Source organism: Onychomys torridus, chromosome 11 (assembly GCF_903995425.1).
Source record: "Onychomys torridus chromosome 11, mOncTor1.1, whole genome shotgun sequence".
Lineage (NCBI taxonomy): Eukaryota > Metazoa > Chordata > Mammalia > Rodentia > Cricetidae > Onychomys > Onychomys torridus.
In genome coordinates, this window is record NC_050453.1 from 13,890,015 (window position 1) to 13,902,645 (window position 12,631).

The 12,631-nt window shown below is 40.5% G+C and overlaps 1 protein-coding gene across 1 annotated transcript in view; it reads right to left on the reverse strand.

Moving 5' to 3' along the window:
* Dnah14 (dynein axonemal heavy chain 14) overlaps positions 1–12,631 on the reverse strand; it is a 211,173-nt gene that overhangs the window by 104,026 nt on the left and 94,516 nt on the right. Inside the window, 4 exon segments of the mRNA XM_036202583.1 lie at positions 92–170; positions 6,498–6,750; positions 7,432–7,640; positions 9,946–10,039. Of these exon segments, the coding sequence (XP_036058476.1) occupies positions 92–170; positions 6,498–6,750; positions 7,432–7,640; positions 9,946–10,039 (635 nt within the window).

A 12,631-nucleotide genomic window follows, 5' to 3' on the forward strand; every position in this document is an offset into this window, starting at 1 on the left:
ATACGGTTTGCTGACAGTGATCCTGTGTGCCTTTGGGTGTTTCACATCTAGTGGGCTCTTCAGACACACTGGCTGGAGGAATGTAACTGACCTGCTTTCAGCATCCTTGAACTTGACTTTCATGGTTTTAGTCCCTTTGGTGGTGGTGTCGTCACCCGTGGCGTCTTCCCCTTAGAAACAACAGGATTTTTGTACAGTTAACAACAGACCTGAAGTTTCATTAACCAGGCTCAATTTGTAACACTGTCTAGCTGTGAACTGCCACAGGAGAGTCCTTCGTGCTGGAGCATCCCAGGCAGACTCTCCATCCTGGCTCCTGACTCCTTTGGTCCAAGTCATCCATTCAACAGAGAAAAACAGACTAAATCATGACTCATTCTTTATAGCTTCGTCTTCTAATATTTGTGTTCTTAATGTTAAAATATATCTCTTTAGAACATTTCAGAACAGAAAAGCACGTAGAAAAAAACGAGAACTCAGTTTTACTCTCCTTCATAACCATTAAAATATTGTTGTATTACTTATGGAATAACAAAGTACACAATGTATTTTAGATTTTAAACTCAGATAAAAATGAAAAGATTTGCATTCTTATGCTGCCTTTTGATTTTAAGGCTGACTTTATGCCATTATGTGTCCTTTGAAACATGATTTTATTGTAGCATAATTTATTAAGCCAATCTCCCATTGTTGGAGTTCAGGTTGTTTTTATGACTGTAAATAGTCCTGCTGTTGTACAAATCCCCCTGTGCATAAACCATTTGTATACTTCTCCAATTATAACTCTATAAAAGATTCTAGAACAACAACCCTAAGGCGAATTTATCAGTATTTTCAGCACACATTGCTAAATAGCTTTAAAAAGGTTGACTCAATTGGTACCTCCATTGGTACCTTCTTTTAGTGTTTATACTCCAGTACATTCTAGACATCAATGTCTATCAAGGGTAAGGAAATGCCCACAGGCCCCCCCCCCTTTCCTGAAGAACTACCAGCTGTTAAGAGTTGCTGGAGGGTGTGTGTGCCATTTTCTTCAGAGGAGTAGCCATTGAGGAACTAGATGAGAAGAAAAAGGGAGTGTAGAGGGAAACTAATTTTTTAATGTCTTATACTCAGCATATAATTTTGCCCCTAATTTTATGAAAAAAATTGAATACACCACGCATAGTCTCCTTTGACCGCCCACTTTCCTTCTCCAAAAGCCACATTTTAAACAGTAAAAATGGATGGTGGCCCAAGCCTGTAATTCCACGTTCAGAGGGTATAAACAGGAGGTCATCCAGGCTAGAAGTTCAAGGTTAGCCTGGGCAGCGTGAAACTCCATCACAAAACAAAGCGAAGACTGCAGTAAGTTTGAGTACTCCTCTTTTCTTCGTATAACCTATTGGAGTAAATGGCTGTAGTCTCTGTGGGGAGAGCTCAGTGTAACTGCTCTGTAGAAACTTCCTCTGATGGTACAGAGGTTCCAGATGCTCTTGCTTTTGTAGGTTGTTGCCTTGGCATCCAGCTCCAGTGTGGGAATGGACAAGTGACTCCTACAACTCCTGGGCTCTCATCTTTCAAGCTGTGGTACATTACTGACTCTGTGTGTGTGTGTGTGTGTGTGTGCGTGTGCGTGTGCGTGTGTGTAATAGATATCTTCACGATTTTCAGAGGATTATTTCTGCTCCTCTTTGGCTGAATCCTCCTGGTTTCTGGAGGTTAATGGCCACTATATGACGATCCTTGTCACTATCAGGTGGGCTTACTGTAAGCTCTGGCCTACAGAAAGCCAACACTGAACCTTTTATCTGAAACATAGTCCCCAGAAGACTAAGAGAATGAATGGCTTTAACACTTCGATCAGTATTTGCCGATGCTTTCACTTTGAGAGTTTGGGATGATTTGTTTCATTTTCTCTGGAGCACAGACACTCTGACTTTTAAGAACTAGTTCTGAACTTTAATGCCTTGAGAGAGGTAACCCGGTGCTTCCAGATTAGAGACCCTCAGTGTCCCCAAGACAAGATCAGAACATCTGGTGACAAGTTCATCTAGGTGGGTGAGGCTAACAGCCAAGCTCAACTCTACCTTCATAGCAAGCAAAGAAAATGACCCCAGAATACATACCTCTGCCTGGAACTTATAAACATGGCTACTAAAGGTGCCACAGAAACAAATTAGGGAGACCAACCTCTTTCCAGTGTGCTGGGCAGGAGCAGAGCAGTACTGAAGTGCCACTAAATTGTTAACGCCAGTATTAATGTGAATACTAAGTTATTGTGAGCATTCCTTCTGATGTCTATCTTCCTGTGAGTGAACATATAAACACTGGGGGATAAGGTGATGAGATTCACTTTGACAACCACTGGACTTTCCTCTGGTATCCTGGCTGGCTGCCTTTGTACATGTCATCGGTGTCTTTGGGAATCTACATTACAGGTGTAGCCGCAGCAGAACTCCAGCTTGAGAAGGTGTGGCCCCCATGACTGTCTCAGTTTGCAGGCTGTATCAGCCTGTTTGCTACCACAGAACTCAGTGAACTCTAAATGACTCAGACCCAGACAAGCACTGAACCCAGGGCCTTGGGCATGCTCGGAGATTGCTCTACCTCTGGCGCCATCCCTCCAGACTTTGGTTCTTGGAGATGTGAGCCTTCCTGCTTCTACTTCCTGAGTACTGGATACAGATGCCCAGTTAACACATGGCTTTTGGTAACTAGATTCTTTTATATAATGTTTTCAGTATTGTATGAATATACTGTATTTTGTTTACATGTTCATTAGACAAGAGGCAATGGGTCGCTCCCACTTCCAGCTATCATGAAGAATGCTGTTACAAGCATTTCTGTATAAATTTTTGCTTGGCTGTTTGTTTTAATATCTTGTATTTACATTTTTGTGAGTTGAGTTTATAGGGTCATAGGTCACTGCATTTAATATGATGTTAGTGCCAAACTGTTTATTGGTTGCTACTTTTTATTCCTTGCTTTGAGGATGCTATGTGTAGGGAATAAACCTCTAGATTTGTTTTGAAACTGAATCAGAGGATATCTGTCTTTAAGAGATTTACTCTTCATATTGAATATAATCACTTTTAATATTGGTTTTAGTTGTTCAGATTTCTCTTTCTTCTGCTCTTTTTAATGTTCTATTATAAAAGTTGTTCTTGTTTTCTTCTTGAGTCAATATTGACAAAGAAAACTTTTCATCTCTTCTTGTTATTCTGTTGCCTTTCTCTCTCTGGAATTTGTTAGAATCTTCCTTTAATGTTAAATAGTCTTAAATCATAACAAATTGTTTCCCATAATAAGCCTTGTATCAGGTAACAAACAAAACAATCATTTCTAGAAAGGTACAGGAGGAACATAGGTAACATAACTATAGTAACAATAAAACCCAAATGCAGGTCAATACTGACATACTCCTATCTCAACAATTGGGAAACCATGACCCACAAGAGCACAGTGCTCACCCAAAATAGAACTGCCACATGACCCAGCAGTCTCACTTCTATGTATATACTCAAGATGAGTGTTTTTAGGAGCTATTTGTACTTCCTTTGTCACTGAGGCACTACTTCTAATTGCCATGACATGGAATCAGTGAGCTTCCACCGTGTGAGCAGAGACAATGTGGTATATGCACAGTGCAACATTAGTCAATTATAAGAAAGAAAACCCCACCTATGACAACATGTATTCACTTTGAAGAGACTCTAACAGCAGGCATAAAAATTCAAATACCCATTGATTTCATACAGATATGAAATCTAAAAGTGTTGGTCCCACAGAAATGGAGAACAGGATGATGGCCACCAGAAGTCGGAGAGATTAGACAGGAGAAAATGTAAGAAAGATGTTGGCCAAGGGATTTGAAATGTCAGTAGAGCAGGGGAATTGAGATCACAGATCTACTGTATAGCATGATGACTATAGTTAATAAGGTGATGTTTTCCAATCTGGTAAGAGTCCACCTTGTTAGGTTTATGATGGCCCAAATACATACTCATACCACCACTGTTCATCACTTTCAGTATTAGTTAAATAAATCACATAATATATTGTGGTGATATTTTATTTGTGCTTTAATAAAGTTTGCCTGGTGATCAGGGAGAAAATGTCAGCCATTTTAAGTAAACAAAGTCAGGCAGTGATAGCACATGCCTTTAATCTGATCACTTATCAGGCAGGGTCTCTGTGTGTTCAAGGCCATACTAGGGAACAGAGCCAAATGTGGTGACACACGCCTTTAATCCCAGTACCAACCATAGAGACCTGGAGGTCTGTACAGACAGGCAGTGACAAGGAAGTGAGGTCGATGGGCTAGGAGCCAATGAGAGGGCAGAACAGCAAGGCAATAAAAGCATGGGTAAGACAGGAAGTAGCTCCCATTTGGAAGCTGCAGAGTTGGTGAGGTGAGGTTGGCTGATGGCTTTCCCTATTTCCCTGATCTCTCTAAGGCTTTCACCCCTCTATTTGGCTCTGTGCTTTTTATTTAATAAGGCCATTTAGAAATTCATCTACAATATATAAAGTAGATACTGTGTCAGATAATTTTGTCAAAGTGTAGGCTAATGTTAATGTTCTGAGTATGTTTGATAAGCTAGGCAAAGCTAGGCCTATATACCAAATACACAACATAAATATCCTCAAGGAGAAAAGATTTAGGTTTGCTTATGGTTTTGGAGGTTTTAGTTCACAGTCCTGGGCTGTGTTAATGCTGGACCCAGGGTGAGGCAGACCATCACAGGCATGGGAATGTATAGAGGAGGAGGTTGTGCACCTTAGTGTGGATGGGGAGCAAAAGGAGGGTGGGCTGGCATAGGATTCAGGGCTAACATACCCCAAGTACCTGCACATAGTGGCCTACTTCATCTAGTTAGGTGTCCTCACCTAGACATCCATAACCAATTCCCAAAACATGAACATTCAAGGGTATACTTCATATTCAAACTGTTTTATTCCACCGCTGGCCTCCAAAACTTCACGTTGACCTCATAATACACAATTCATTCAAGTCAAACTCCAATATTGTTTAAAAATCAAGTCTAAACTGTTCTCTGACACTCATTGCAACTCTTAGCTGTGAAAGAAAACATGTGACTTATTTCTTACATACAATGGCAAAGACTAACTATTCTCCCAAACTGGAGGAGCTGAGATACTGACAGCAAGGAGAGGCCGGGTGAAAGCAAGACCAAACCTGGAGGGATGCACTGTAAACCCTGTGGAACCACGTCAGCAGCCAGGGCACCATAGCTTTGGTGTGAGCTTCTGTGATCTTGGGCAGCCTTGTCCCTGTGGCCTTGCCATTTGAAGCCTGTAAGGCCTCTCTCTTGGACCTCTTATGCTCATTGCCTGCAGCTCCCTCAGCAGATTTCCTGCTCCTGGCATCTCTGGAACCCTGAGGTCTCCACTAAGGATTAACCTTTACTTTCACAGCTCCACGCACTGACCTCTTGGGAGTTGCCTACATGAACACTGTCCTGACTCAAACCACCTGGCCTCCCCAGCACTCTTTTAAGATCTCTGTGGAAGTGTCCTTGATCTCACAATTTTGCATCCTATGTTCCTGCAAAACCAGAATCATATATACAACACCAAGGTCTGCCACCTGCTCAAGCAGTGGCCATGGTTGCAGCAGTCTCTGGGTAGTCAAGTACAGGGAAACAAATGAAGGAAGATGACTTCCTAGGCAGAAGTATGGTACCCTGGAGATAGTCTCTTTTCAAGGAAAAGTCTTTATTCGTTCCTACCCTTGACCCTAAAATTGTTGGGGGTCCTATAGTCCAGATGAAAAGTGGTTGGATTCTCCTTTTGAATTTAAGTAATTTCATCAGAGACAAGGCCTGTTAGAGGCTCAATAAAACCACAGTAATAGCTAAGGTGTGTTAAGTGTGTCTTCAACTTAGAAGGTGAAGTCACAGAGGATTTATCTGAATGTAACCCTTCAAAGAGGAGCACTGTGTATTATATTCCTTAAAGATGTCAAATTTCAACAGAGCTGTGAAAGCTATAATCTTGTCCAACAGAAATGCAAGCAGTGACCACAATCGCCTCAGAGCAAACTGTATGGAACAAAGGCATAATGAGCCGAAAGCTAAGGCAACAGAAAAGACCCAACAGGAAATACCAACAGGAAGAAGAAACTGTGGGTCTCTTCTCGCTTTGTCTCGGCATGTCCACAGTACAGGTTTAGACACTTCCTGAGGAATCCTTAAAACACAACAAACCATTCTTGAGTAATCAAGCTCTTCTAAGACTCTGCATATATATATATTCTAAGGTTCACACATGTGAACCTCAACACATAAGTTATTGATTTGCCCCTGTGGATATACACTTCTGCTAAGAGATTTTAGCTTGTTCTATGTCCATGTTCGCTGTCGACTGAAACAGACCAAGAGTCTATGCTCTTCCGGCCTTCACTTTTCTTTCGCAAAACCAACTAGGAAGTGACAAGCCTCCACTGAATTGTGGAGACACAATTTCCTCACTATGACTCAGGGAACAGTCACCTTTTGTCGTTCCTCTCTTTATGTGCATGAATTCAAACATGGCATCTAGAATCCTGCAGAGAGTCATGATGACTGTCACATCCTGTAAGGGGTACGCTAAAAACTTTCTGTTCTTTTTCAGAAACTCTAGCCCTTCAGTAACAGTCTTTTTAATCAATAATCTAAGACACTCCATTCCTCGTTGACTTATAGTTTTTGAAGTTTTCAAAAGCCACGACTTAATGTAAGGCTTCCATCCCAGATCAACAGGGTCCTAGGAATAAAAAGCAAAAGAAAAATCTCATGTAAACAAAAATAGGGCATTCTTTACTTTTTAAAAAGTTTTTACTTCATCCCCCCGCCCTCCCCCAAGGTTAGATTCAGCATTATTAAAAGTTAAAACAGCAGCAGCAGCAGCAACAACAAACAGCTAAAGGAATTGCAATTCTCTGGAATGATCTTGGAGTTTTAACAGTGGTTGGAAAAGAAAACAAACAAGGGGAACCCAATGGGTGTACCAGCTGAAGGGAGCCAGGCAGCCTAGGCAGCCCCAGCCCCCATACCCCAAATTAGGCAGACTAGAGAAGAGAGCCACTCATACTGCTAAGGAGTTTCGTGTATGGAATTTTGGGGGTTATGTTTTCTACTCCCATGTCACTGTCTTGGGAATGTTTCCCCAAGTTCCAAGAGTCATATCGTGAAAAGGGCTTCAGGGTAATCTTTCCTTTGCTGGCAAAATAATTCATATTAATGGCCTAACCTGTCTGTCTGAAATACTGATGTTCTAGCTTCCCTTGTACTATTAATGACAGTATTACTTCTGGATTATGAGGCTTTGGGGGCAAATAAAGTTTCTGAGCTACTGGGGTCACTGAGTCACTGGGTCAGGACAGATGGGATGAGTTGCTGTCTTAAACAGCACACCTGCGCCGAGGATCAGGCTCTGCAGACTTACCATGAACACCATTGCACACCGGGTGACAATAGCTGGCGTGGTGTTAAACAGAGAGTCCACTTCAAAAATAATCCTGATTTTGTTAGTCAGGGCAATCCTTTCACTGTTTGCCAGGCACAGTGTTCTAGTTTCATCGAGCACAGTGTTTAGATTTTCTATCCATAAGGTATCGACTGGGCCATCTAAAACAATCCATTGCCAATCGAAATCTGGACAGAAAAACATTTTTAATGTAGCTAAGACTAATCTCAGACTTCTTTCATTACAATCTTGAAAATGTTCTATTTTATTAGAAAACAGTTTCCTTTTTTTTTTTTTTTTTTTTTTTTTTTTTTTTTTTTTTTTTGAGACAGGGTTTCTCTGTGTAACAGCCCTGGCTGTCCTGGAACTCACTTTGTAGACCAGGCTGGCCTCGAACTCACAGAGATCTGAGTACCTCTGCCTCCCAAGTACTGGGATGAAAGGCGTGTGCTTCCACTGCCCGGCAACAGTTTCCTTTTTGTGTGCATATGTGTGTGTGATGCATGTGTGTGCAGGTGTGTATGCACATTTGCATATACATACATGGGTATACATGTGTGAGGGTGTGTATGCATGTATGTGCTCATGTGTGTAGAAGGCCCAAGTTGCTGTCAGATGTCTTCCTCAGTCATTCTCCCTTTTGTTTATGGAGCCATGGTCTCTCACTTGGTAATTCTGGCTGGTCTGGCTAGCCACTTTGCCCCAGAGGAGGTCTCCTGTCTCTGCCTCCTGAACATTGGGATTACAGATGCATACATACCTGTTTCTTCTTGGATCCTGGGGATCTGAACTTCCTGACACACATGAAGTCCCATGTATGTGTGCCAAGTACTTTATCTACTGAGCCCCCACTCCCCAACCCCCTGGCCTCTAAGATGAAAACATTGTCCCAGGAAACACTAGAGGAATGCCTAGGTTACACTGGTGCATGTGTTGGACATGCTCAGCTTTCATGAGTGGGATTAACACCTCACAAAAGAGGCTACTTTACATATACCCTCCAGTATTCATTCAAGTCAATAAATACACTATACATCTGAAATTGCTTTAAGCACTTTCTAGATGGTCTTAGATTGTTGAAATGTGTAATTAACCCTTAAAATCTGGATAGGAGAAAGACAAATGGTTCCATATTTTTTTCATAATAATATGATTTGTGAATTTGCATCTTCCACTCAGAAACAGTTTTTGGGTATGATGTTCCTAGACAATATCAAAGGAAAATCAAATAGATAGCTTAAACTCTGTTACACTCAGAACTCATTTACACTCTTTCCACACCATCCTAGTCTCCCTGGGCTGCTGTAACACAATGTCTCTCACTGGGCAGGGTGTAAACAATACACACGTGTCCATCACAGCTCTGAAGGCTGAGGGCTGAGATCTAGGTGCTAGTAGATCATCTGGTAAGATACAGCTTCCTGGTTCAAAGAGGGAACTTTCCTTTTGCTGTATGGTCACATGACAGGAAGATGGTCCCCGAGTCTCTTTCACAAGCACACTAACTCCATCAGTAGGGGCAGAGTGCAACTTGTATGGGACCCTAATCCCACACTCAAGGGCACATGCTTCAAGACCATCTGCTCTCCCCAAGGCCCTACCTTCTAAAATCATTAGCTTGAGAGTTAGGATTTTAATATACAAACTTTGGGGAAGTAGCTGCAAACATTCAGAAGATAGCACCACATGCTATGTTTACCACCATGCCCAATGGTTTTAGAATACCTCTCACCTAGAATAAGGGAGGGTCACCATGCAGACAGAAAACAGCTAAGCACCCAGAAGACATTCAGGTGTCCTTAATGAACCAGAGAGCAGAGGTAGGATGCAGATAGCCGGTGCTGAGAAGATGGGCTTGTTTGAAAGATTTATCCTATCCACTATTCTAAAACTCATAAGGACAACTTAACTATAACCCGTCATTGTACTTTCCTCAAGATGCCATCCCGAACTCTGGGGAAGTAGATGTAGCAGGAAAAGTCCTTTTTAAGAGTGTGGGCCATAAACATACTGCAAGTGGATGAGCTGCCATGAGGCTCAGTCTGGGGTGGGAAAAGGAGGCTGAGGCTCTTCCAGTAGTGGGGCAGCACCTATGGAGTAGGAGCTGCATTACACACCTGCTCTGTGCATTAGTGACAAATCAGCTGGGATTGTGTGACTTAGCTGGCAATGCACATTCAGATGGTATGGCATTGCCATTCAGAGACAGGAGGCTGCCATAGCGGCTTCTCATATCATTATTTCTACTATCAACACCATTTTAGTCCAAATCATTTATAAACTGAAAGGCTATTTAAGCGAGTGGCTATATATCACAATAAGATATGTACACACTATAAAATTATTGTTGTGAGATTAGAAATTTTTAGCAAACACACAAGGAAGAAGTAAATTATACAAGAATAAAAATATTATAGACACAGTTGCAGTTCATGTTGACTCAAAATTTCTCTTCTATATTAATAACATACTGAATTTAATAATAACACTTACCATGAGTTTCTGCAATTTTAACATTTTTTTCTACTTCCTTCATAAAAATATTGTTATCGATATCTGCTGTAGTGGAGAAACCAACTTGGAAAATCTAAATAATGAATAATCAGAATGTAGCAATGTACTAGCATTTTTCAGTCTTTATCATCAATGTTAAGTAGCTATCATTTTAATATAGGCTTTTATAATTTAAAAATGTTTTATTTTGTAATCCTCATGGTAAATAACAAAGCAAAGAGGAGGTGAATTTAGCAAGTCACTGTAAACAATGTAAACACACGGAAAACCAGCATCAAAGCATCAGGTATACAGAACAAATATTCATAGACTTAAAGGCTACATGACCCTAGCACACCAACAGCAAGGGACTTGAACACTCTACTTTTGCCAATATCAGATCATCAAGGTTAAAGTCAGCAAAGAAACAGATGGACTTCACCAACTGGACCGACTACATGTGACACAAAGCAGCCCACCCAGCAGCTACAGAAACTCACACTTCCCGTTGGCCTGAAGAAAACCCTCCCGAGTAGATCACATCACAGATCAAGTCCCAAATTGAAAAAAAAAAAAATCATAGTGCTTATGACAACAATGCAGTATTTGTAAAACAATAAAATCCTAGTGCCGGGTGGTGGCAGCGCATGCCTTTAATTCCAGCACTCGGGAGGCAGGGCAGGCAGATCTCTTGTGAGTTTGAGGCCAACCTGATCTACAAAGTGAGTTCCAGGAAAGGTGCAAAGCTACAGAGAAACCTTATCTTGAAAAACAAACAAACAAAAATCCTGGTAAAGTATATGCATATATGGAACTTGACAGTTATCTTTTCTTTTCTTCTTTTAAGATAGAATCTCTCTGGCCTATAATTTCAAATGTTTCTAGACCATGGTACCTTGAATGTCGGTCATAGACACCAACAGACCTTTGCCTTTCCAGGCACTGGGATTAACAGTGTGCAACACCATGTCTAGTGCATTTTACCTTCTGAGAGCAACAGAATGACTGAGCGTGGAGACAGAGGCTGTCGTCCCAGCTCCTCAGGATGCTAGGAAAGAAGGATTACAAGCTTGAGGCCTGCCTGGCTACACAAGGAAGTCTGAGGCCAGCCTGGAAATTAGGAAGGTCCTGCATCAGAAAAGGGGGAGTGGTGAAGGTGGGGTTCTTGGTGGTAGAAATATTACTGATCATGCTCAGGACCCTGAATTCAATCCCAGCTCTGCCTCACATAAGACAACTCGTTCTTTGAAGACAAGCAAAATCAACAAACCTTCAGCTGGACTAAGAAAAGGAGAAGACTTACATGAAATTAGAGATGAAAACTGAGACATTACAACAGATACCACAGAAACATTAAGGATTAATAAAAATTTAAAATGAAATGCCAACATACCTGAAAACATAAAATAAATGGACAAAATCCTAGACACCTGCACCTCACCAAGACCAAATCAAGGAGAGACAAAAATGAAAGACCAATAAAGAGCAACAAGACTGAATCAGTAACAAAAAATGTCCTCCTCAAACTAAAGTCCAGGACCAGATAGCTTCACTACTGAAGAGAAGAATCAATACCAAGTCTCCCTAACATATGCTAGAAAAATCGAAGAGAACGGAATTCTTCTCACTTATTCCACAGGACCAAACTGAAAAAACAAACGAACAAACCAAACCAACCAACCAAACAAACAAAAAAACACACAATGAAACAAAAGCAATGGGCCAATGATCTTCATCAAAACAAGTGCAAAATTCTTAGGAAACATACCAGCAACTCAAATAGAGTATTACCCAGAAAGGATTTAGCTATGATCAAGTGGGATATATCCCAAGGATGCAATATGGCTTAACACATACAAGTGAAACTCATCATCATACATACATACAAACTCATACATGTTATCAGAAAACAAAGTTTAAAATGTATTATCATCTCAGTAGATTCAAAAAAGGCATTTGGTAACATTTAGCATACTTTTATGATAAAATTGAAATGATGACTCCAAAAGGAATATATAAATGTATTTCATAAGTTTGAGACAATATAAGTGGTTCATATGGTAGACAGGTAACTTGTAACTTTTCATATAAAAAGCATCCTCTTACCAATATGAAAAGAAAACACCAGTTTAATAAAGCTATCTCTTTAAATGACTAGGAATTGATTTTTAAATCAAAGAAATATTTATGCAGAAATCTCAACATGTTCAGTAATTCCTTGATATCTATAGGGGAGACTATTTCTAGGAAGCTCCAGAAAATACAAAAACATGGGTGCTTAGGTATCCTATGTAAAATGATACAGTATTTATAGACAACCTACTCACAACTACATGTCTGGATTACTCAATCTAACACAGGTTAAAGCCTGTGTATGATGTTGTTTGATTGTTTAGGAAACAATGATAAGGAAAAGTCTGTATACACTTCACACAGACACCATTTCATTTCCAAATAGTTTGGATCTATTTTTGGGTGAGTCTGCAGAGGTGAAATTCATGGATACTGAGGTCTGATTATATTCTCAAAATTGTCCTAAATTATGTTGTATATTACTTTATGAGCTAGCAAATGTGGACTATTATTTTCTATCTTTTCTAATCCCTTTGGTTTCAAATATCACCATTTTCCCATATATATGTATATGCACACACATACACATATAGCTTACCTACTGAAAATTACC